Source organism: Oncorhynchus clarkii, chromosome 3 (genome assembly GCF_045791955.1).
Source record: "Oncorhynchus clarkii lewisi isolate Uvic-CL-2024 chromosome 3, UVic_Ocla_1.0, whole genome shotgun sequence".
NCBI classification, from domain to species: Eukaryota; Metazoa; Chordata; class Actinopteri; order Salmoniformes; family Salmonidae; genus Oncorhynchus; species Oncorhynchus clarkii.
In genome coordinates, this window is record NC_092149.1 from 24773430 (window position 1) to 24800085 (window position 26656).

At 40.2% G+C, this 26656-nt stretch overlaps 3 protein-coding genes and 1 pseudogene across 4 annotated transcripts in view; 1 reads left to right on the plus strand and 3 right to left on the minus strand.

Moving 5' to 3' along the window:
- Positions 1-1816: 1816 nt before the first annotated feature.
- On the minus strand, positions 1817-3614 carry LOC139385225 (C-C chemokine receptor type 5-like; annotated as a pseudogene).
- Positions 3615-4901: 1287 nt separating this feature from the next.
- Positions 4902-8960, minus strand: LOC139405833 (C-C chemokine receptor type 4-like). The gene is made up of 2 exons (XM_071148270.1): positions 8889-8960; positions 4902-6320 (listed from the first exon to the last, which is right to left on the minus strand). The coding sequence occupies exon 2, from the start codon at positions 6314-6316 to the stop codon at positions 5279-5281; it is 1038 nt and encodes a 345-aa protein (XP_071004371.1). The 5' UTR covers positions 6317-6320; positions 8889-8960; the 3' UTR covers positions 4902-5278.
- Positions 8961-11247: 2287 nt separating this feature from the next.
- On the minus strand, positions 11248-14380 carry LOC139405834 (C-C chemokine receptor type 5-like). The gene is made up of 2 exons (XM_071148271.1): positions 14270-14380; positions 11248-12450 (listed from the first exon to the last, which is right to left on the minus strand). The coding sequence occupies exon 2, from the start codon at positions 12440-12442 to the stop codon at positions 11381-11383; it is 1062 nt and encodes a 353-aa protein (XP_071004372.1). The 5' UTR covers positions 12443-12450; positions 14270-14380; the 3' UTR covers positions 11248-11380.
- A 3658-nt stretch (positions 14381-18038) lies between these two features.
- LOC139391648 (protein cordon-bleu-like) overlaps positions 18039-26656 on the plus strand; it is a 69679-nt gene continuing 61061 nt past the window's right edge. Inside the window, exons 1-2 of one of the 2 annotated variants that reach the window (XM_071139043.1) lie at positions 18039-18181; positions 18547-18707. In XM_071139043.1, the coding sequence (XP_070995144.1) occupies positions 18655-18707 (53 nt within the window). In that variant the 5' untranslated portion in view covers positions 18039-18181; positions 18547-18654. The remainder of the gene's footprint in view (positions 18182-18546; positions 18708-26656) is intronic. The other variant, XM_071139053.1, reaches the window with a different exon arrangement.

The following is a 26656-nucleotide window of genomic DNA, read 5'->3' on the forward strand; positions in this document are numbered from 1 at the left end:
GAAAATCCGGGGGGAAAGCCATAGGAATCAAAAAAAGTTGAGATTTTTCTTCCTCCTTCGTCTTCTAATGTCACAGCTAGCCAATGTATTTACCACATACACATGGACGCAGCGGTCTAAGGCACTGCATCTCAGCGCAAGAGCGCAAGAGGTGTCACTACAGTCCCGTGTTTAGGATGGGTGTTGACAATTTCAAAAATCCCCAGCATAAAAAAAACACTTCAATGCAGGGTATGTAGCTCTCTGTCGGGACGGACGTCAGGTCCCTGCTTTCCAACTGCAATTTAATAACAAATCTGTAGAATCTATTCCTGGCTACCGGGAGGCATCTAAAAGATCTCTCTCTTTACCTATTGTCAGAAATGATTTTGCAGAGGGTTACACATTCTATGCTTATCACCTGATGATGACACCTCAGGAAATCTGCCTGTGGTGTCCTGAGGTAACCTCAGTCAGGAAATCTGTTTTCGTACACCTTAAGCCTGTACAGTCAGCATGATTGTTTATGCATGCTCTGATTCACTCTTGGAAGTGAATGCCCGAAGACAAGTCTTAGTGGATTATTATTAATCAAGAATCGTTGAGCAAAGACATGAATACCCAAGAGCTAGAAGATCTCATGAACCGCTTGATTGGAAAACAATTTTGTGGAGTGTGGGCTTGTGATGAATTACCTATTGAGAAATGACAGGAGCGACTATTGTAGTAATCATGGCCGAATACCGACCGGGCATGCAGGGCACTTGTCCAAGGGCTCTGACCTCCAGGGGGCCCCCATATTTTTTTTCTTAGTCATTCTCACTCAGATATCATATTAGCATGGCATAAGTCATTACAAAATGTGTAGAATTGCAGGACATTTGCTTTAAAATTCACTTTTCTTCTCTCTTCCACATGGCAAAGTGAGTAGAATTTCAAGAAATGTGTTATAAAATTGCAACGTTTTCTTTCTGCCCAATGGCAAAATAGCAGAAGTTGCAACATTTTCTTCACACACCATGGCAGAATGTGTAGAATTGCATTAAATTAACTTTAAAACAAAAAAAATGGCTCCATGTTTTGGGGGCCACTTACATGTTTTGTTGTGAGGTTTGGGGACCTCCAACTAAGTCTCGCTTAGGCCCCCCAACATGCTACAGCCAGCCCTGTATTGTTTTACTGTCGTTATTAACTGTCTCACTTCAATTGAAAAAAGGTTGGTTTAAGGTTGGTGTGTGCTTCTGTGCAGAGCGCTGTTTTAAGTATTAAATATCATAGCAGGTAAAGCAGACAAATGTGTTAAAGTCTAAATGTATTCTGCATCCCCATTGTAATGATCAATATAAAACATGTTACAATACTGCAGTGAATCACAATAGGATTACATTTTGTGTACACGTTGTAAGGCACCAGCAGTGTCACTCTTTGTGGTGAGATAAGTTGCTAACAGAAGTAAGCGATATTGGTCTGTGGTGGCACCATCATTCACATATTCTCTAGCACTGACACATAGGAACATAGAGAAAACACCCAGGCCACTGAGTATATCTTGATTACATTATCTTGGAAGTACTTTAATTGTAATAATTTGCCTCGTGCAGGAGGGGATGAAGTTACTGTGATGCATTTATTTACATAGAATAAAAAGTATTACTGTATTTACATATGTGTGCTAGCAGATACATTTGAAAAGAAAAGAGAACTTTGCAAAATGTGCCAAAAACTTCAAATAGACATACGGTACTAGAGAAAATACTATACAAAGGGAAATGAAATGGTTTGTGGAATGTATAATGATTGGGTTGATTTCTGTAAAAATCAACGCCCTGATGGGAAACTGAGTTGAGTGACAAGTTCCTGACTTCGCCATGCACCTGAATCAGAGCCTATTATTTTCAGATGATTGTATTTGACACTGGATTTGGTATTTACATATATTTTGGAATGAACAGTACATGTGATGTCAGATGTATTTGTCTTTACAGTTAAGTTGCTGTTCACACGGCAGTAGACCTCTCATCCACGCTGGTGGTCTGTGAGTAAATAGATCCTGTCCTCGAGGCTCTGAAGTCCCGGGGCAGGTAGTACTTCATGAACTGACACATCCTGCAGGGAGCCTTGTTTATCAGCCTTCTAAACTTTTGCCCCACAAAAACATAGAAGATGGGATTCAGGCAGCTATGGGAGTAGGCCATGGCCTCTGTGATCTGTAGAGTGAGTCTGATGGCTTTGCTACTCTCACAGCTTGAGTAGACCTCACTTAACTTCAAGGCCTTGAAAAATGACGTCATGTTGTACGGAGTCCAGCAGCAGAAAAACACCACAACCACAATGAGAATGAGTCAGAAGGCTGCTCAGTACTCCATCCTCCAAAAAGCAGGCCATCAATCTGTGTAGCAGAACCCTATGATGACGAGGGGGATTAGCAGAACAAGTGTGTTCATTTTGAAAAGGGCAAAAAATCCCCAAGAGTGTCCATCATAGACAGGGTGACAATTTTCTTTCTCATTTGTTTTTCTCCACTTTAAGAAACAGAACCTCAGGAAACGAGGCCCGGAATCGAGCCAGCCAGGTCACGACGACAGCGATGGCCCCATACTTACGTGTTCTGGCTCTCATGGCGTAAACAGCATGGACCTGTCCACACTCATCAGGGTGATGAAGAAGATGCCACTGTAGAAGCCAACGTGGTAGGTGCTGAGGACCACTTTGCACATGATGTCACCAAACACCCACTGGTGTCTAGCGTGGTGGGCCAAGAAAGGCAAGGAGCAGACCAGGAGCAGGTCAGCCAAGTCCAGGTTCAGGTGACACACGTCGGTCATGCTACGTAGTCTCACCCACAGCAGCATGACCCACAGGACCAGAACGTTCCCCAGAAACCCCAGGGTGAAGAAGAGAGAGTACAGCACTGGCAGGAAGCTGGCTCCGTGTGCCTTGTACTTGCAAACGCCATCGTCATTGTTATTGTAGTCATATGTGGTACTTCAACTGCGTCTGCAAAATGTGTGCTGTAAAAGATCAGACGAGTAGAATGAACCAAGCAGCAATGATAAGAATGAACATTCTGAAAGACACAATCGGAAAGTTGTGCTTATTATCAAAATGTGGTCCACCAACAGCAATATGTCCAGTACAATGGAGTAAATGCACATAGAAATAAAGTACTATGAGAAACATTTCATTTTTCTAAAACATGATTGGACGTTTGGGGCAGAAATATTGTAACACCAATTGCACTCTTTCCTCAAAATGAGTGTTTCTAAAAGTCAAGACATGTTAGACCTTAACTTACCCATATTCATAACTGGATGAGTTCTCATATGAGTAACTGGATGAATTCCCATTCTCAACACTCACAGAGCTGAAGGGAATGGTTGTGGTGTTCCCCCTGAAATTCATTACCAATGATTTGAGCTTCTCAATTACAGGCGCATGTAGCAATGGCCCATTTTGTACAATATAACATATGACATTACATTATTTACAGCAATGATATAATTAGTATAAGTTATTATGAGAAATGTATTAATTGATGATACTATAAATATTCAAATTTGTAAAATAAAAAATATAAAGTCCCACCCTGCCGTGGTGTGAACAGGATATCCACTGAAATTGTTTTGATTATTCATTGTTAATTACAGGATTGCAATTCATTTTATGAAAGTTGCTTATAAAGTTAAGTAAAAAAATCTATATTTTTAAATAACTTGAATGTTATTAGGCTGAAGTCTGCAGAGACACTATGTTGAAGATTCAAGATACTGTACATCACTATGCACAGCAGAGTAACTTTTGCAAAGCATCCTGAAGCCAACCCTCACATACAGTAAGAATAATATACTCACTGTTAATCTGGGTTGAGTTGTCTGTCTGAGGGTTATACACTCTGGTGTGACAGTAGTTCTGGGGCCTGCAGGGACTCGTAACAAGGTGGGTTATTAAGGGAACCTACGTCTGCAGTTTCTTTTCTCCAACAGATGTCTTTGGTGGGGGTGGTGTGGGGGTAAATGTGGCCAAACTTTACTGCTATGCTGAGTGCAGATTTAAATCCAAACGGAATGCATTTGTACCTGCACATCATGGATGCTTGGACCACTACATGAAGCTGGAGGAATCCATGCTGCAGGTTTAGTTAATGGAACCTCTAGACCTTTTTTAAGATCATGAATGTATTATCTTATTTGAACCGAGGAGTGTCGCTTCTCCCAAAGGCTTGATCTGTGCTGCAGACATGTTCACCAGCAAGCAGGATATCCTGTAGATGATGCAAACTCATAGAGCTGCTCAAGCAACTAACTTTACTGCGAAGTGGTTAGCTGAAGACTGAACGCATTTTGCGTCATGACTGAGAGATGCATTAGTTCTAGCATCATTGCTAGCATTCAATTGTCTAAATATGGTGACTGCTGATATAATTCCTGTCTTTGAACAATTGAAATAAATTCTATGATGACTAGATTGATATGTGAGTTTTCTGGATCAAAACAATCCTAAGTAAACCTACTGTAAAGAAGATTTGAACCTACTGATGTAGCAGGATTGTTGTCTGTCTCATCTTTGAATTTAGCATCTTCAACTGAATAAAATATATTGTGGAGCAAACTGGAGTATAGGGGTGTACAGCAGCAGCATAAAATGACAACACAATGCTGAACAAATATGTTTGAGCACAACAAAATTCACAGGTCGATTTATTGAGAAAACCCTCCAGAAAGGAACACAAATACCTACTCAGCCAACAAAAATTCAAAATAATCCAAAAGGTAAAATTCTTGCCTCGAAGTCCAAGTTCAAGTTAATACCAAAACACGTCCTCAATCACAGGACGGTCAAAATTCTACCCAAATAATATTTGGCCAGAAAATGTAGCCAATGAGTATCCAGATAGCCACTGGCCATCCAATAGCAGTCCTCTGGCCACAACCCTGCTCATGGTTGTGTTTTAATGTTATAACAAAAATGTGTGCATACAATAAGAATAACATTTGAGATAATCTCTATGCAAAACATGTTGATATTATGCTGTAGCAAACTTTTGTGCAGGCCTGTACTGTACATGAAATACATACATGGGTAATCAAAACATAAACAGCCCATCACCCTTAAACAAATAGCCAGAGCTCATCAAAATACATTTAAAGTTCAATATTATACAGTTACACTTAATTTAAATGCAAGTCTGTGTTCAGAAGAATACTTCATTATTCCATACGAACAGAAATTGGTCTTCTGCTCAATGAAAATGTGTCAAACAGGTTTTCAGCAGTGGAAGTATTGTCTGTCAGCAGTACAATCACACAGCTGTGTTAGAAGTCTCGTTTTCTGATCCTCTGCTGCTCACCATTGCATGTTTGCTGAGCTTCTTACACAGCGGATATCTAGAGAGCACAGTGCCCAAACACTTTCTGAATTTCTCTCCTACAAAAGCGTAGATGACTGGGTTGACACAGCAGTGAGCCAGAGCTATGGTCTCTGTCACCTCCATAGCTTTATCAAGCTGTGTTGAAGCCTCACAGCTATTCCCAATGTCAAACATCTGAAGGGTCTGGAGGAAAACCACAACGTTGTAAGGGACCCAGGAGACTACAAACACACCCACGATGGCGAATATCAGTTTCATGGCCCTGTCTTTTTTGGAGTTCCTTAACCTCTGTAGTACAGTGAGAATACTGATGTAACAAAAGACCACTATGGGCAGACATAGGACGAGCCCCACTCCGTTTTCACCAAAGTTCCGTAACAACTTCCATGTCTTCTCTGAGTTCTCTGGGTAAATCCGCTGGCAACTTGAACCACTGTCCTCGTCATCCTCCCACACTTCTGCTGCGAAGATAGCTTCAGGGAGAGCAGCGCCGATGGAGGCTACCCAGACGATGATGCTCGCCAGCGCTCCGTAGCGCAGCGTCCTGGCCCTCATGGCGGCCACGGCGTGAACGATGGCCAGGTAGCGATCCACACTCATCAGGGTCACAAACAGGATGCTGCTGTAGAAGCCCACCTGGTAGACACCAGCCATGATCTTACACGGACTGTCCCCTTCAAACTCATGACCCTGGGCGTGGTAGGCCCAGAGAGGCAGAGAGAGGGCGAGGAGCAGGTCAGATAGGGCTAGGTTCAGCAGACAGATGTCTGTCATTGTCTTCAGTTTCATGTACTTGAGGAGGACCCAGAGCACCAGACTGTTGCCTGTCAGACCCAGGGTGAACACCAGGTAGAAGAGAATGGGCTGGTAGTTGGACCCTTGGGTTAGACTGGTGCCAGTGCTACAGGGGCTGCCAGAGTAGTCATCGCCACTGTAATCATCTGTGCTAGTGGCCTCGGTTGTATTCATCTTACTGAGGAAAAAAGGATGGCGTGAATTGCTAGTTAACAATTAATGCTGTATTGTGTGCATCCCATTGTCATAGCCCTAGTAGTAATTTAATAGGATCTCTATGTTATAAACCCTCAAAGTTCCAGAATGGGGTTAAAATGGCAGCCATATTGGTCAAGGAGACATCAGTCTAATTGGAATGAATGGCAGTAGAGGCATAATCCTGATTTTACATATGTGGAAATGTGATATCAGAAACGCATGTTCTAGGCATGTGATTTTAGAAATGTGTAATATATATATTGTCAACCTAAAATATGAACATATGTACATCACTGGGGCCGAGCTCCCTGCCATCCAGGACCTCAATATGAGGCAATGTGAAAGGAAGGCCCAGACAATTGTTAGACTCCAGCCACCCAAGCCATAGACTCTTCTCTCTCCTTTCGGCACACCAAGTGGTACCGGAGCAACAAGTCTGACACCAACAGACTCCGGAACAGCTTCTATCCCCCAAGCAGTAAGACTGCTAAATAGCTAACAAAATGGCTACACAGACTATTTGCATTGACTCTTTTATTTTATTTACATTTTTGCACTGACTCTACACACTCACTCACACACACTCACACTGACCCTCCAACACAAGCACACACACCATTTGCTCACACACACATATAACACGCACACACATTCATACCCACTCTACACACATGCACACACACTCACATAAAATCATCATATACACTACTCTGTTTATCATATATCCTGATGCCTAGTCACCTTACCCCGATACATACATGTATGTACCACTACCACTCCAGTATACCTGCACATTGTATACTGTATATGGTATTGGCTCTGACCCTGTATATAGCTTACTTACTTTCTCGTGTTCTTCTTATTTCTATTTCTAGTGTGTTTTTGTTCTACTTTACTTCATGTTATAGTACTACTGGTATCGATTACTGCGTTGTTGGGAAATAGCTTGCAAGAAAGGCATTTCACTGTACTTGTGCACGTGACAATAAAACTTGAAACAGTTTTTGTTTTCTTGGAAAGCTAGGAGTGCTATTATATGATTCCATATTCGTACTTGATGCATTTACAACTTGTCACATTTACAACTTGTCTAAGTCCTATCATTAACTGATATCAGCCAGTGTATGGCTGTGTATTGACTGCATTGTTTGAATGGAATTTGAAAAATGTATGGAATCATTCCTCTAAAACTGTCTGGCTAGCTAGCTAACAAACAAACAAACATACAGTGCAGAAACATTCTTCAAATTCAATATTTTACACAATACCTTATCCCCCCTGACCAAAATGACAGATTTTATCCCATTATTATCTGAATGGTTACCTGCACACTGCCGAGATTATAAAATCATATGTTACTTCAAATATTAATTTGTCACTCATCCCCCTACTTACACCATTATGGCATCGTACTTGTATTACTTAATACTTTAGCAACATGTAATCTATCAGTTTCCATGGTAACTGTGTTTTAACTAATGATTATTTAAAATTAATTACAATGCTTTCAAATGAATCACAGTGTCACACCCTGACCTGAGAGAGCCTTTTTATGTCTCTATTTTGGTTTGGTCAGGGTGTGATTTGGGTGGGCATTCTATGTTTTGTTTTCTATGTTTCTTTATTTCTATGTTTTGGCCGGGTATGGTTCTCAATCAATAAATCAGCTGTCTATCGTTGTCTCTGATTGGGAATCATACTTAGGTAGCCCTTTTTCCTTCCTTTCAGTGTGGGTAGTTAACTTTGTTTGTGGCACTTAACCCTGTAAGCTTCACGGTTGTTTTGTTGGCGACATTTTAATATAGAATAAAATAAAATAAAATGTACGCTCACCACACTGCACTTTGGTCCACTCCCAATGACACCCGTGACACGGAGTGTAATGATAAACTTTAAAACATTATGATGACTGATATGAAGAGAAATGTGTCATTCGAAACAACCTGTGGGAATTAACCTACTCTACATACTTGATGGAGATTACAAAGAAACAGCCCCTTATAATACATCTTTGGAAATCTTATGTCGTACAACAAGGCATTTATTACTGTCGTTGTCAAGGTTATGTAAGCTGAAGACTGCCATTTTTTTGGTTCAAAGAACAACAGCTACAAAGCCTTGACACACTCATAGTTAATTTGAAAAGTTATTACCCCGTAGGGCCATATTAATGTACTAATACAATGTGTTCTTTAAAAAATATATATATTTAAAAATTAAACATAACATTTTCAAAACCATACTTTTTCCCTCAGAATGTATGTATTGACAGATCCCCAAAAAATGATTCAAGCACAGAACTGTAAATGGATCTAAAGACTATTTCTACATGCTCTTTAATCCTAACCAGAATCAAACCACAACCCATATGATCTCATACATCACCAACCACCACCACCTGCTAAATACTGACACCCCCTATTGACAGACCCCATTTTGTAGTTCCTGTGAGGCTAACACCCCTTCAGACGGTCTGTGCCTGCGTGCATATTTGTTGGCTGTATGTCTATAAGCAGGCTATGATGAAGTGAAAATGTATGTTATTTACCCCAATCTCTTCTTTTCTGATGTACAGATTGAATGCTGTAACCCTCCCTCTGGTGATAACGTGTGTGCTGGTTGAAACAGTCTGGCCGGGAAACTACTCTTAGGTTTTGTCTACTCTATTCTTTTGTACCAATGATTGCAACTTTTTTCTAGTAAGGTGTGCTCTAGATAACTATTTTCTTTGCATTGCTGCATTGAGCAGGCTGAGGTGTGAATGTGGGTTTCCTGTAATGGCCCTCTAACTAAATGTCTGGGAATGAGTGTGGGTGAGGGAAACATCACCAAACATACTGTCACGCATGTAGATGCTGCTTTGAACTGCTTTTCAGATGGAAAGATAGAAATGAAAAATGAATAGAATACATAACATTTTAAAAGGTGCATTCTGTAACATTCATACATGGAAGTAGTCCTTGTGTGGGTTATGTCTGTAGTAGTAGAAGGAGGTTGAGGTTTAGAGAGGTAGGCTGGTAATCGAACGGTCGCCGGTTTGAATCTCAGGGCTGATGGGGAAATCTGGTGGGAGTGTGCCAGCAACCACAAAGTTGCTGACATCAGAACCTCATGTGCCGCCTGTTGCCGTTGTGCCCTTGAGCAAGTCACTTAATCTTTTACACGATTCAATGGCACTGCTCTGGGCTTTTTCTAGCCTCTTGTGCTTATCTTACAATAGTTTGCTTCCATATTGGATGAGATTTGACTATATGTGTTTCCTAGAAAGTTCTACAAAGCTATTTATGTAGAACTTTCTGGCACACTCCCACCAGATTTCCCCATCAGCCCTGAGATTCAAACCGACAACCGTTCGGTTACCAGCCTACCTCTCTAAACCTCAACCTCCTTCTACTACTACAGACATAACCCACACAAGGACTACGAGAAGTAGCTGGCCGTTTACTTCCTTGACACTTCTGAGTCTCACTTCCTTATTTCATGTAAGCTATGTCAAGGCTATGTTCCTGTGTTGTTTTGGTGTGAAGTGATGTCTCTCTGTGCATGTAGACCAAGCTGAATAAGTCAACATCAAGTAAAAGGTACAGGGGGGAAATGTCACCAAACAAGACTTTATTGATATTTTCTAAATGCCCGTTACATACAGAATACCGTATACCATTAACAAACTGTCAAAAGTGTGGTTTGAAATAAAAAAGAAACATGTTATTGAAAAAAATGAATAGCATAGCTATTTTCAGGTCTATCCAGAGATGTTCAATCTGGTTCAAGTCCGGGTTCTGGCTGGGCCACTGATGGACATTCAGAGACTTGTCCTGAAGCCACGCCTGCATTTTCTTGGCTGTGTACTTGGGGTTGTTGTCCTGTTGGAAGGTGAACCTTTGCCCCAGTCTGAGGTCCTGAGCGCTCTGGAGCAGGTTCTCATCAAGGATCTCTCTGTACTCCGTTCATCTTTCCCTTGATCCTGACCAGTCTCCCAGTCTCTGCCACTGAAAAACATCCCCACAGCATGATGCCGCCACTACCATGTTTCACTGTAGGAATGGTGCCAGATTTCCTCCAGACGTGACGCTTGGCATTCAGGTCAAAGAATTCAATCTTGGATTCATCAGACCAGAGAATGTTGTTTCTCATGGTCTGAGAGTCTGTCATGTGCCTTTTACTGAGGAGTGGCTTCTGTCTGGCCACTCTACCATAAAGGCCTGATTGGCAGAGTGCTGTAGAGATGGTTGTCCTTCTGGAAGGTTCTTCCATCTCCACATAGGAACTCTGGAGCTCTGTCAGAGTGATAATCGGATTCTTGGTCACCAAAGACCAAGGCCCTTCTCCCTCGATTGCTCAGTTTGGCCGGGTGGTCAGCTCTAGGAAGAGTCTTGGTGGTTCCAAAGTTCTTCTATTTAAGAATGATGGAGCCACTATTTTCTTGGGGAACCTTCAATGTTGCAGAACTGTTTTGGTACCCTTCCCCAGATCTGTACCTTGGCACAATCCTGTCTGACCTCATGGCTTGGTTTTTGCTCTGACATGCACTGTCAACTGTGGGACCTTATATAGACAGGTGTGTGCCTTTACAAATCATGTCGTATCAATTGAATTTACCACAGGGGGACTCCAACCAAGATGTAGAAACATCTCAAGGATGATCAACGGAAACAGGATGCACCTGAGCTCAATTTCGAGAAAAAGGTCTGACTACTTATGTAAATAAGGAAAGGAAAGGGGTCTGAATACTTTCTGAATGCACTGTACATACATACTGTCAATTTTTTACAACTTTTTTCACACTTCACACAATACCACATGAGGACTCAACTAACACTCTTTAAAGGTATCTAATCAACAAAGGAATTGGAGCATGTAAAGATACAAAAGAGCAACTGATAACTACTGTATCTACTGTAAGCATAGATTCACAGCTAGGGTGGCCACACTTTCAAAGAAATCCTACTTACATTTGTTTGTAGTTTTTCCTTTCATCTTTTACTGTCTTTTCCCTTCTCAAAGTTTGTATATTTGAATTGTGCTTGTATACAAGCCAATCTACATCAATCTTGTAGATGTTATTTCAGAAGACCTGGAATAGACTGAGCTTTTTCGTTCAGACAACTCACTAATATTAGTCCTGGTGAAGCACATTGGCATCCATTTTCTTAGTAACTTCAGGACAAGACTCATGAATTTCTGCCCTACAAAGGCATAGATGATCGGATTCAAACAACAGTGTGTGAACGCTATCACCTCTGTCCACTGCATTGCCAGATCTATGTTCTTGTGAGTTGTACAGTCCCCAAAATAGCTTTGTTCCTCCAGATAACGCAGGAGAATGACCACATTGTATGGGGTCCAAAAGCAGAAAAAGACCACTACTATGATGATTATCAGTTTGATGGCTTTGTGCTTTTTGGTGGTTTTGATATTGACTAACATCGGAACGATTCTGCAATAGCAGATCACCATGACGGAGAGAGGGAGAAGTAGACCCAAGACATTCATCTCTAAATAAGAAACCTGGCGCCACATGCTACCGTCTGGATACTCTGGTTTACATGTTGTAAGCCCAGACTCATTATTTACTTTTGTGAAGATGATTGTAGGCAGAGAGGCACAGAGACTGAGAGCCCACATGAGCAGAGACAGAGTGACCCCTACTCTGACAGATCTGAGCCTGGCCATTTTGTGAGAGTGGACTATGACCACATAGCGATCCACTGTCAAGATCACCATGAAGAAGATACTGCCATAAAACCCCAGCATGTACAGTCCGGTTACCAGTCGGCACATAAAGTCCCCCAGGAGCCACTCGGCTGCGGTGGCATAGTGGGACCAGAAAGGCAGGGAGATGACGAAGAAAAGGTCAGACAGTGCCAGATTAAGGAGACAGAGGTCTGTCATGCTTCTGGTCCTCCTAAACTTCACCAGGACATAGACCACCAGGCCGTTACCAATGACGCCCACGATGAAGACCAGGCTGTAGAATGTAGGCAGAAACACCCGTCCAAACTCCTTCACATTGGCATTGTTGCATGGCTGGCCCTCTGATGTATCTAACCGTTCTGTATCATCGTAGTAGGCAGAATAGTTATAATCTGATGTTGGCTCCATATCCTTGTCTGTAGAAAGACAGAAATAGTATTGTTATTAGTCAAGGTGGTGTGCTTTCATTCAAAATCAACCTGAATAGTCATAGTGGCAATCTGCAGTTGCAAATAAATCTGCAAACAATCTGCAAACAATAAGAAAGGAGCCACCCTGCCACTGTTTGGTTAAACAGCTGAGGGATGGGGCTGGAGAAATGGAACCTACTAATTATAATACTCATTTTGGGGGAGGTGCTTATATTAGTCCTGTTACACACTTGTGGGAATTTACTTGTTCAACTTTGTAATGGAAATGTGTTTCTTGCATGTGAAGTTGAGGTGGCAGGTAGCCTAGTGCTTAGAGCGTTGGACTAGCAACAGGAAGGTTGCAAGATCAAATCCCTGAGCTGACAAGGAAAAAATCTGTTATTCTACCCCTGAACAAGGCAGTTAACCCCCTGTTCCTAGTCCATCATTGAAAATAAGAAGTTGTTCTTAACTGACTTGCCTAGTTAAATAAAGGTAAAAAAAAAAAATATCCTGACACACACAGGGAGTGGGTTCATGGCCAGGGTCAACATTGTCCAGGGCCCCTGGAGCAATTAGGGTTAAGTGCCTTGCGCAAGGGCACTGTGATAGATTCTTAACCTTGTTGGCTTCATATTCATATACATACTGTCGCTATGGATGCAAGGACCATCCATGAGATCAATATTATAGTTTAAGCTATACTGTGTTTGTTGACAATTACATTGTTTACAAACAATGGAGTGAAACAATCTTATATTTTAGATTTCTATTGGTGTACAACAGCTTATATGAATGATAAATTATACTCTTTACAAATCAATGGATATATATATCATTAATTTAAATGCAAAAACAATCACAAATTCCCCCTTTAAATTGTTCCTTTGAAATATTATCGTTGTACTGAATATTAATCAAAACAAACTAAACAAACATAGTCATGCCCATAGGCAGCGCCCTCTTTCCCGTTCCCTCAGATTTGTCCTGTTTTATAAAAAATGCAAGCAATTTTTTTGTTAATTTTGTTTGTTTGTTTCTCTGTAATACTACTAGCCACCTAGCAATTTTATGAAGTTGGTTTAGCTAGTCCGGATAGGTTCCCAATCTCATAACTAGCTACCAAGAAGCCATTTCTGCCTATCAATCAGGTTAGAGTAGCTTGTCTAACTATCTTAGCTGGCATGTCTTCTGGCAAGGTTGGTAGATTACTAAATGTATTGAATAAGACTCACATTAATTTACAGATTTTACCCAGATTTTAGCAGAGAAGCATATTTAGTTTGTTATACAGGCTGATTATACAGATTATGGGGCTGCTCTGACACCTTCAGGTGCTTATAGGTGTTCACTACACCGTCAAAGAAATCTAGAAAGTCATAGCCAGGGCTCTCCAACCCTGTTCTTGGAGAGCTACTGTAGGAGAGCTACTGTTGGTTTTCACTCCAATCCTAATCCAGGGCACCTGATTCTAATAATTAGCCAGTGGATAAACTGAATTAGGTTAGTTACAACTAGGGTTGTATTGAAAACCTAAAGGAGGGTAGCTCTCCAGGAACAGAGTTGGAGAGTCCTGTAAGTAGTCTATAATTCATATTATATATATAAACAAACGTGTATTTCAATTGGGGCACAAATTGAGTACGGTAATCCAACGGCTATCTTTTTTTAACTCTATTCATCACTTCAAGTAATTATGTAATTTTTGTTCATTTTTTAATGCTTAAAATGTCACAAGCATAAATAATTGTTGTGTTACCTCTTAGAAATAGGTATAGATTTTATATCTTCAATAGGTTTCTAGATGTTGACAAAAAGTACTCACCAGGTATAATTAATGATCAATTAGCTCTTTGGTGTTTCTTCTCTGAGTCTCTTGAAGATGAATGTATTGTCCTGATGTACAATAGCCTATAGTACTGCTGCTGCATTCCTCCACCTCCCTTAGAAGGAGGTACTGTGAAAGTATTATAGTCAAGTTGGGTTTGTTTCATGCTGGTAATTTTAGACTCTGAGGTTTGGTTGTACACTCTTAGAAAAAAAGGTGCTATCTAGAACCGAAAGGGTTCTTCGGCTGTTCCCATTGGAGAACCCTTTTTGATTCCAGGTAGAACCCTTTTTGTTCCAGGTAGAACCTTTTTATGTTCCATGTAGAAAACTTTCCATATAGGGTTATACATGGAATTCAAAAGAGTTCTACCTGGAACCAAAAAGAGTTCCACCTGGAACCAAAAAAACGTTATCCTATGTGGACTGCCAAAACACTTTTGGAACTCTTTTTTTCTAAGAGTGTAGTCTTTTGAAAGTCAAAGTCAACACATGTCCTGATATTATCACAAGCAAACATTATCTGTTTGTCAGAGAGTAGAGCATGCACTTGTGGGACAAATGGTGTGGAGGGACCCAGAGCCATAGATAGAGATACAGTATATGGCGCGCAAACCCCCCCCCCCCCCCCAATTTTTTTATTTTTGTATATAATAAATTAAAAAAATTATAATATGATTAAATCCATCCATTTTACATGATACGGGAAAAAAAAAGTCAGCATGAGGCACACCATGAAGAGTGAAATACAGCCAAGTAGCCTTTTTATGTAGCAGTAGAGACTTTATGTAGCCCTTCCTGCAGTCAAATTATCTAGTGGCCTCATGGGTGAAATGTTATTAAAAAGTTTAATAAATTCATAATTAATAAACATTTAAAAAATGTAAACACAGAAAATCTGGTGTTTCTATGTCAAACGATTATATTTCAGTCCTCTGTGAAGTATATAAAGTGGAATATTGGGATGCAAACTCAAAATTATAGACACTTCAACTTTATATTTGTATTTTTGTATTTATTATGGATCCCCACCAGCAAAATGAAGGCAGGTCATACCATTTTAAAACATTACAAAACATTCACAGGTTTCACAACACACCGTGTGCCCTCAGGCCCCTACTCCACCACAGCCACATATCTACAGTACTAAATCCATGTGTATGTACAGTGTGTATGTATAGTGAGTATGTTATCGTGTGTGTGTGTGTGTATGCATGTGTCTGTGCCAATGTTTGTGTTGCTTCACAGTCCCCGCTGTTCCATAAGTTGTTTTTTAATCAGTTTTTTTAAATCAAATTTTCCTGCTTGCGTCAGTTACTTGATGTGGAATAGAGTTCCATGTAGTCATGGCTCTATGTAGTACTGTGTGCCTCCCATAGTCTGTTCTGGACTTGGGGACTGTGAAGAGACCGCTTGTGGCATGTCTTGTGGGGTATGCATGGGTGTCCGAGCTGTGTGCCAGTAGTTTAGACAGACAGCTCAGTACGCTCAACATGTCAATATCTCATAAATAAAAGTAGTGATGAAGTCAATCTCTCCTCCACTTTCAGCCAGGAGAGATTGACATGCATATTATTAATATTAGCTCTCTGTGTACATCCAAGGGCCAGCCGTGCTGCCCTGTTCTGAGTCAATTGCAATTTTCCCAAGTCCTTTTTTGTGGCACCTGACCACACGACTGAACAGTAGTCAAGGTGCGACAAAACTTGTGCCTGTAGGACCTGCCTTGTTGATAGTGTTGTTAAGAAGGGGGAGCATCACTTTATTATAGACAGAATTCTCCCCATCTTAGCTACTACTGCATCAATATGTTTTGACCATGACAGTTTACAATCCAGGGATACTCCAAGCAGTTTAGTCATCTCAACTTGCTCAATTTCCACATGATTTATTACAAGGTTTAATTGAGGTTTAGGGTTTAGTGTGTGTTTTGTTCCAAATACAATGCTTTTTTTTGCCACCCACTGAAACTAACTGCAGCTTTTTGTTGAGTGTTGCAGTCACGTCGAATCACACTATTATCTGATTTGAAGTCACACAGTGACCTCCTGTGGGCAGAGTTTGTGACAACTTCATCAGTATTCATTAATAACAGTATGATAATTACACCATACATGTTGTTAAGTGAACATGATTTCGTGCAATCCTCAAACAGATCGATCCATATCTGATCTGAAGAATAAAATCATTCCATCATCTTTGTGCAAAGTATCTAACACTAGAATTACATTATTATAAAGTTAGAAATATATTTTCAGTTTCTGTTCATTTTAGTTTTTTTATTTGAACAGTGAAATATCAATGTTCTCTAGATATTATTTTAAATGTAACCATTGCAGAAATATTGCAAAGAAAAAGTATTTTGTTGACACAGCTTCCAAAACGGAATATGACGTCAAGCATTTCATTAACTGCAAAACCACTCATGTCATCTATAGATTGGAATATCCATAGTGCAAGGTGTTCTACATTGGATGGACAAAGAGACGCCTTCAAGAACGCTTAGCGGAACACAAGTACGCCATACGGGTAGGCAATGAAGACTACCCCATGGCAAGGCACTACAAGTCCTTACACCATGGCAACCCTGCCTCCCTACAACCTATGGGTATTGATCATATTCCGGCCTCTATTAGAAAAGGGGACAGTCTTAAACAGTTAAACCAAAAGGAAAGTTTTTGGATTTACAAACTACAGGCCACTAAATACCCTGGTTTAAATGAAGATATGGATTTCTCACCCTTCCTGTAGGGTCGTGATAGGACCATTTGCTGTCATCTAGTGGACATTTTGCTCAATTGCCCTCAGCTATGTTTAGACTGCTGTTGTTCATGTTTGCTGTGTTCTGGTGTACTATGGAATATATTGCCTCCTTATTCTTGACACTTCTCCCAGTCATATTTAAGGTTAGCACTACCTTTCTAGGCGTTCTGATAGTTCTAGCTTGGAGTTTAATTTTTTGATAACATAGCTACAGTATTTCACTTTTTAATGTGCATAGTATTGCTTACTAGGTGTGTCCAATCAATTTTGTGACCACTCCCTCTTCAAATTAGGGCTAATTCGAAAAGCTGTTCAAAAGAGGACATTGTATTATTTTGTTGTACTCCCTGACCATGACCAGGCCATGCAGCCGAAACGCTTCGGATTTTTTAAAAACCTTGTTTCTATTGAACATGCCATACAAATAAAGGAATTGTAATTAATTATATGAAGAGTGCTTTGGTCCTCCTTTCTTTTTTGTTCTCTAGATATTCTTGAATGATCAGCAATTTGTGTAATGTACAGTAAGTGGGCTGTTTGTGATGCGCAAAGAAAGGGCGGGGTTTAAGTGAATAAATTATTGCAAGGGATGCTGGGATCCAGGGTTTAAATTCAAATAGTTGGATTTTCAGTATGATGAAACAGAGTTTTATGGTATTGGCAACTATGAGTTCTTCATTATCGATGCGTTCGCTTAACTCAATAGAAATAACCTTTTAATTCATATGCTCACCATGCCCAGATAGTGCCACTTTACAGCCTGCCTACGACATGGACTCATTCTTTCCACAGTACTACATTAAATTATTTCCAATTTACACCTTTATAGTAGCATAGTTTTATTAAATTGATGTATAAACAGCGGCCAAAACGTGAATGTGTTTTAAGTTAAATGTGGCTCTCAATAAAAATAAAAATAAATTTTAAATGAAAACTGTCGCGTTGTGTGCGTCCCAGTCCTACCGCTCGCTCGCCTTCTGGAGCTGGCAGTGAATTCCCAATGAGCATGATTGACGTTAGAGTGCTGACGAAGGCGGGCTTGGACTAGAACAGGGACAACAGGCATATACACGGATTATTCCAAAATCGCTTTCCAATTACCTGCTATGAGAATATGAAAATGAATTGAAACAATGTTTGAGTCGACGTAAGTACACTATTCTACCTATCACATCCTGAAAGATTATGTGGTTACTTTGTGTCTCTGCGCTGCGACTTTTTGTTGTGTAGACAACTGTTACTATGTTGCAGGACTTTAGTCTGTCAAATTTCAGCAGTCACTTTTGTATGGACCTGTAAATCCTACTTTGCAATTGATGTGAAACTAATGTGTAATTCTTATTTTTAAATAGCCTAGCCCACTGACATTTTGTTTACTGTATTGTCGCCTAGAAGTAATCAAACAATTCTCAACTATTGTTTCATTAGAAAAATAGCACCCACATTTTGTTTAAGAATTATAAAATTACTTTTTTTTTGTTTTATCGGTTATTTGGATATCAATGGGCTTAGATATCAGTAGAGCTTTGGTGTCCTTGATGACAGGACAAAAGGAAAATATTGAGGATAGCCAAGCATTTACCATTGAAGTTGGATATTAGCAAAAACAGTCAGTGCCACATGCAGAAGATGGACTTTGGAGAAGTCAACACAGCCACAAAACCTCCAATAGGGTAAGTGAGGAATTTGAGGTTTCTAATATCTGTTGTTTGTCTTTCCCATTCCAAATATGTATGTGAATAAGTATTGTGTTTGAATAACTGTTTAAACAATCAAATTATCATAATATTGAGGAATGGTGATGGAGACCAACTTGGTCATAAGGTCACTTGACACAAGAGAAACATGGAGAAAGCCTATTTTCCACCTAGCAGGCCTTTGAGTTGCATGAAGCTCATTTGTGATCGGACGGTCAGTCTTTTTTCACCTATATTTAACTAGGCAAGTCATTTAAGTCATTATTTTCAATGACAGCCTAGGAACAGTGGGTTAACTGCCTTGTTCAGGGGAAGAACAACAGATTTATACCTTGTCAGCTCAGGGATTTGATCTTGCAGTTGCAACCTTTCGGTTACTAGTCCAGGGCTCTAACCACTAGGCTACCTGCCGCCCCCGTTTTAAATTCTTACTGTAGCTCTGTCAAATATATACTGAACAAAAATATAAATGCAACATGCAATGAAATATGGGACCAACACTTTGCATGTTGCATTTATATTCTTGTTCAGTGTGTGTACATACATACATACATACATACTTACACACACTAACGTTCAAAAGTTTGGGGGCACTTAGAAATGTCCTTGTTTTCCATTAAATGAGTTGCAAAATGAATAGGAAATATAGTCAAGATGTTGACAAGGTTATAAATAATGATTTTTAATTGAAATAATAATTGTCCTTCAAACTTCCCTTCTGTCAAAGAATCCTCCATTTGCAGCAATCGTAGCCTTGCAGACCTTTGGCATTCCAGTTGTCAATTTGTTGAGGTAATCTGAAGAGATTTCACCCATGCTTCATGAAGCACCTCTCACAAGTTGGAATTGCTTGATGGGCACTTCTTACGTACCATACAGTCAAGCTGCTCCCACAGCTCAATAGGGTTGAGATCCTGTGACTGTGCTGTCCACTCCATTATAGACAGAATACCAGCTGACTGCTTCTTCCCTAAATAGTTATTGCATAGATTGGAGCTGTGCTTTGGCTCATTGTTCTGTTGTAGGAGGAAATTGGCTCCAATTAAGCGCCGTCCACAGGGTATGGCATGGCGTTGCAAAATGGAGTGATAGTCTTCCTTCTTCAAGATCCCTTTTACCCTGTACAAATCTCCCACTTTACTATCACCAAAGCACCCCCAGACCATCACATTGCCTCCACCATGCTTGACAGATTGTGTCAAGCACTCCTTTTCATTTTTTCTGCGTCTCACGAATGTTTTTCTTTGTGATCCGAGAACCTCAAACTGTCTGTTCTTTTGCCCATCTTAATCTTTTATTTTTATTGGACAGTCTGAGATATGGCTTTTTCGTTGCCATTCTGCCTAGAATGCCAGCATCCCGGAGTCGCCTCTTCACTGTTGACGTTGAGACTGGTGTTTTGCACTAGACACTCTAATGTACTTGTCATCTTGCTCATCTGTGCACCGGGGCCTCCCACTCCTCTTTCTATTCTGGTTAGAGACAGTTTGAGCTGTTCTGTGAAGGGATTAGTACACTGTGTTGTACAAGATCTTCAGTTTCTTGTCAATTTCTCATATGGAATAGCCTTTATTTCTCAGAACAGTTTCAGAAGAAAGTTCTTTGTTTCTGGCCATTTTGTGCCTGTAATCAAACCCACAAATGCTGATGCTCCAGATACTCAACTGTCACATCTGCTCCTGCAACGCCCTCTACTGCTTATCCTGTGTCTCCTTGACCTGCCGCCACTCCTCCAGTACTCTCTCCCTCTGTGTGTGTGTGTGTGTGTGTGTGTGTGTGTGTGTGTGTGTGTGTGTGTGTGTGTGTGTGTGTGTGTGTGTGTGTGTGTGTGTGTGTGTGTGTGTGTGTGTGTGTGTGTGTGTGTGTGGAGACAGGTGTGCTGGAGTCAGAGCAGATCCCCACCAGCTGCAACCTGTTCCATAATCAAGACCTCTACAAATACTCAGCCCTGCCACTTCCACGCTGCCAGATTGTAATCTCTGCTCATTCTGCCAGCGCTGACTCTGGTCCCTGTCTCCAGTCCCACGTCTTGTCATTCTGCTACTCTGTTCTTGATTCCCCACTCTACTACTTCTTGGATTCCCTCCGGACCTGCTTACCCTGTCTCAAACCATCTCGATCCAGCCTCAGCCTCCGCACCTGTTTTCCAGCAACCTGCCGGAGCTTCCCCTGACCTGCACTCCACCCCCCCCGTGTTTCAATAAATACCTTGGTTACGTCATCCAGTCTCCTCATCTGAGTCTGCTCTTGGGTTCCCCTCTTCCACAACTAGTCTAAAGAAGGCCAGTGTTATTGCTTCTTTAATCAGAACAACAGTTTTCAGCTGTGGTAACATAATTGCAAAAGGGTTTTCTAGCCTTTTTAAAATGATACACTTGGATTAGCTAACACAACGTGCCATTGAAACACAGGAGTGATGGTTGCTAATAATGGGACTCTCTACACCTATGTAGATATTCCATAAGAAATCTGTCATTTTCAGCTACAATAGTCATTTACAATATTAACAATGTCCACACTGTATTTCTGATCAATTTGATGTTATTTTAATGGACAAAAATGTGCTTTTCTTTCAAAAACAAGGACATTTCTAAGTGACCCCAAACTTTTGAACGTGTGTATATGTATATATGAGGCTATATTCTTTAAACAAAAATATACACTTCATGAATTGTTGTAAGCATAAAACTATTTTTCTCTTCTCTCTTTAGTTGAGGTAGTTGTCAGCAGACACATCAAAAGCCATAGCATACAGTACTGTATGTATTGACTGGCAGAGAATTCCAGTTGAATTCTATAGAAAATACATGTATGACCACTGATTGGAAAACAACTGTGGGCCAGTTCATAACAGAAGCAGTGGCGTTTGTGCAGTGGCTGTTACTGAATTTGTACTGTCTCTGTGTAGTTCTTTTGTTACCTTTGTTGTTGTTGTTGACTCCATATGCTGCAGCTCCTTCCCATTCGGTGAAGGCAACACAAAACTTAATCTCTAAAACTGCTGTGTTGCACTTTCAATCTATCCTAATCTACACAATTACATCATACAGTGTAATGCAAATCTTCTTACAGATGTAAATCGGACACTTCAGTACTGGGATTGTTTTATACTTATTATTCTATATATTTTTGTGCAGAAACACGTTCTATCCTTCAGACGTCATAATGTGGTAGAATCTATTTACTGGTGTTGTTGTGGGAGGCTGATGTCCACAACCCTTATTACCTGCAAGTAAACAAAATCCTTTGTATTTTGCACCCATGGTCCTGCATCTCCTCCACCCCGCTGAAGGCTTTTATATAATCACCTCCTATGACATGTTGCAGAGAGCACATGATGAATAGTGGTTATTTAAAGACAGCAGTTGCTAAACATTCCCCTCTGCTCTGCCTGTCCCTCTGGAGACCAATGGTGCCATTTCCTTGGTTGTTCCCATTGACTGAACATTTTTCAAATCTCTTTTTCAAGTGATCCCTGGCCAAGAAAAGCAGTAGTTGGGTTGTTCCATCGATTAGGTGCCTTTTGAGTAGTGTAACTTAATATTTTTTTCACAACATTTATTTTCTGTCGTGAAGAGCACATGTTTTTTTAATAAAGTTGAACGTTTTCGCAACTTAGGGATAGGCGTCCCGTCAACGGGATAGTTGTAAATCATGCAGTGCCGTGTGTCACGAGCGCAGATGTCGGTACATATGTCTTATATCAGCTGAAAGCTTAAATTATTGTTAATATAACTACGCTTTCCAATTTACAGTAGCTATTACTGCGAAAAAAAATGCCATGCTATTGTTTGAGGAGAGCTCCTAACAACAAAACACTTTTTTCACCGCGATGGGTTTGATAAATTCACCTCCTGAAGGTGAAATGTGTGCTTACATTCTGAAATCTTGCTCTGATTTATCATCCAAAGGGTCCCAGAGATAACATGAAGTGTTTTGTTAGATAAAATCCTTTTTCATATCCTAAAAAGGTCCATATAGCATGCACAATCGATTTTGTGTTTCCACTCATTCAATTTGCAAAGAAAGGAATCTGTGAAAATCTAACCGTAAATGTTGTTTCAACCAGTCAAATCACATTCGTATTTATTCCTCAGAGATCCTAGAACGTAACCAGACTTCACTATATCATTAGGGGTGTAGTATATCCTATAGGACACTAAATTTGGTCAGAGAGCGGCACCTTCATAGCACCCAATGACGTCGGCGGTCTTCACTTGATTGGTGCTTATTTGACAAAGTTACAGTCAATCGGGGTCAAACGAAGCTAGCTAGATGGCCAATGAGCAGGGAAACCCTGTATCTGTCGCAAAATGTAGCCGCTAACCTTGTGCAACAGCAAGCCTTTTCCTTTTGGACAAAAAGTTATAAGAATATGGAGAGTTATGAAAACTGGGTGTTTTGCAAATGTTGAACTTGTAATATGGCTACTAATACTGGAAAAGCTAATTCAAAGTCCAAGTATACAGATTTGACGATATTCTTGCAGAAGAATGTAAATGTCTCCTTCACGATTTGCCCGAATGTACCTGTGTGACTTCACACTAAATGTCAAGTAGTTTGCTCATACTTCAAGTTATCCGTCTGAAACTTTGCACATACACTGCTGCTGTCTTGTGGACACCATCGGAATTACAAGCAGAGTGATGGCTAGAACTGTTGCATTTCAAAGATGGCGGTAGAAAAAAAATGGTTGTATTTTCTTCTACCAGATCTATTGTGTTATATTCTCCTACATTCAATTCACATTCCCACAAACTTCAGTGTTTCCTTTCAAATCGTACCCAGAATATGCATATCCTTGCTTCAGGGCCTGAGCTACAGGCAGTTAGATTTGGGTATATAATTTTAGGCGTAAATTTTAAAAAAGAGGGCTAGTTTAAAATAAAGAAATTACTATCAGTGATGCTCCCACATGACATTTTTGGCTGATACCGATATCTAATATTTTCCTTGCCAAAAAACCCGATATAAAAAAAAATTGCGGCCTTTTTAAGCATTCTAGTACAGTTAAATAATTGGCACACACACATGGATGCAGCGGTCCAGGGCACTACATCTCAGTGCAAGAGGCATCACTACAGTCGCTGGTTCGAATCCAGGCTGTATCAAATCCAGCCGTGATTAAGAGTCCCATAGGGCAGCACACAATTGGCCCAGCGTCATCCGGGGTAGGCCGTCATTGTAAATGAGAATTTGTTCTTTACTGACTTGCCTAGTTAAATAAAGATTACACACACGCACACCACACTGACCAAAATGTTATTTTGTTGGCATTTACGTATGTCCCCATTACCAGTAAAACATAATCAAAACCTATTTCTTTCACTTACTTGCTCTGCTGTTTCATTGTTCATTTGTTCAGTCGTTTCATTCCCAACCAGGATTTCTATGGAACGCCGTTTGGGTCTTTGCTATGGGACGCCGTTTGGGTCTTGCGTGTCAAAGAATATACTATTTAACACTTTTACGTGTTAAATAACACTATTTGACGTGTCAGATAAGCTTGTTGACCAATCAGGACCTGAATATGACTGCACGTCACATAATAATTTAACGGGTTCATACGTTTTTTACGTAGTTATTACACATTGATTACACTATCACTCGTATTTCATATGTCACAACTATACGTATGCTATGATGCTGGTAAAGTTGTCTCATGCACCTGCAGTGCTGGTCATAAAAGCTAGCTAGCTCATGGATGCAAACAATCTGTTTCAGTAGCCATAGTGAGCTAGCTAACTATATAGCTAGGTGTCATCATCTAAAATAAACCTAATTTATAAGACAGTTCTTATTTGATTAATGGTGGTCTGACCCATCTATGTGAAGCTAGCTACAACAATGGACTTTGCGGTTAGCCTTCAACATAAAAGTATGGCATAATTCTACTATTTCTATTCATTTGCATCACTGTCAATGACACAGTTTTATTTTGAAGGCCATCTGCAAATTTCACTATTGTGCCTAATCCTTATTGTGGCTAGCTTCACAACACAGTCCGGTTGAGCCTCACTAGCCAAATGAAGCTAGCTGGCTGCTTATAACTTTAGCTTTTGGCAACAGGGTTAAGTAGCTAGCTAGCTAGAAGTTGCGGTCGAACAAATTATGCTTTGTTACCAACGCAGTATTGTATTCACATCGTTCGTGGCTGATATTTGCTTGTTTGCAGACTTTTGTACAGCTTTGACAATGCTACTGTATCTTTCTTGACACGCAAATACCCAAACGGCGTTCCATAGTATGTATATTGTGAAGCTAATAGCCGTGACACTATTACTGTGTAATTCCAGTAGGGCAACATCTGAAAAATAGTGCACATGGTAGTGTGTACCGGTGCTCGACCAGTTGGCGAAAGCCAACATCACCCACGACAGAGAACGGTTGATTGTCAAGGGCAATGAATTCCATTATCTTGGCTTTAATGGATTTCGCCTCGTCTCGCTGAAATTCTGTTACTCTTTCAAATGACTGCTCGATCCACACAACAGACATCGTGGGCTAGTTTAGGAATGTTGTGTTGCACGTATAGCGCAAAATGTTACGTGGCGTCATTACGTCATGTACCTACATTTATATAGGTATGCACGTCAGCCTTGACATCGGTTTTGCACATCAGGGCATTAAACTAGACATTGGCCGATACCGATGTTGGCATTTTTAGGTAATATCGGCTGATTCCGAAATATTCACTGATTTATATCGTGCAACCCTAATTACTATAGTAAGTGCCTATTAACAGGGTTGACTCTAACAGGATTGAGGACTTCATATTAAATGAGGAATGGAAGCTTGTGTGCAACAGGGAGGGACAATCGAATGCAAGCTTCACAAAAAAATGTAATTGTTAAAACATTTCTAGTTTGGGTAACAGGGTTGATGTGTTATGCTCGATCCGCTCAGTTTTACACCACAAAACACCACAAAACTGTAAAAAAGGGTACAACCAGCCCACCTGCTTTTAGACTAATATTTTGACTATTAGATCAATGTTTCTTAAAAAAAATTAAAGCAAGAGTTGAGCAGGGTTGACCTTTTTAAAATAAAAACATAACTTTAAATTAATAATAGTATTCAGAAATGACTATCAAAGCAACAAAACTAGGGCTTTACAATCCTGGTGAAAACCCCAACATTTCTCCAGGTTAAGTGGGTTAAAATCTTCCTGGAAGACAGAGGATACACAGAGGGACATGTCAAAATGCTGAAAGTTTTTAGTCATATATAAAAATAAAAAAAATCTGTTTTATTGCATTTCTATTTTAAAGGACACTTCATTTAACCTTTATTTAACTAGGCAAGTCAGCTAAGAACAAATTCTTATTTTCAATGACGGCATAGGAACAGTGGGTTAACTGCCTGTTCAAGGGCAGAACGACAGATTTACTTTGTCAGCTCAGGGGTTTGAACTTGCAACCTTCCGGTTACTAGTCCAACACTCTAACCACTAGGCTACCCTGCCGCCCTGATTTAATATAACAGGTTTTTCAAGTTCAATATTTGTGCACAATTACTTATTTTGCGTCCCTTTCATATTTAAATAAAATATGAAAGGGACTCAAAAGGCACTCATTTTGGGGAACGACTCACTTATTGTATTGATAATCATTTTTCCCAATGGAACATGTCAAAGGTAGCACCTTTAGCTGTTGGTAAAAGGGTTCTTTTTAGATTACTATGACAACTGCCATTTGTTAGGGTGTTCTACTTTTGTCAGCTAATGTCATCACATAGGCATTAACAGCTTTATTTTACATGGCAAGAACAAGATGGAAGGTTTAAAGGGAAACGGAGCCCGTAAAACACTCACAGGGATGGAAGAATGTACCAAATGGCACCCTATTCCCTATACAGTATAGTGCACTACTTTTGACTTATGGCTGGGCGATATGGCAAATAAATTATCATGATATCTATATATT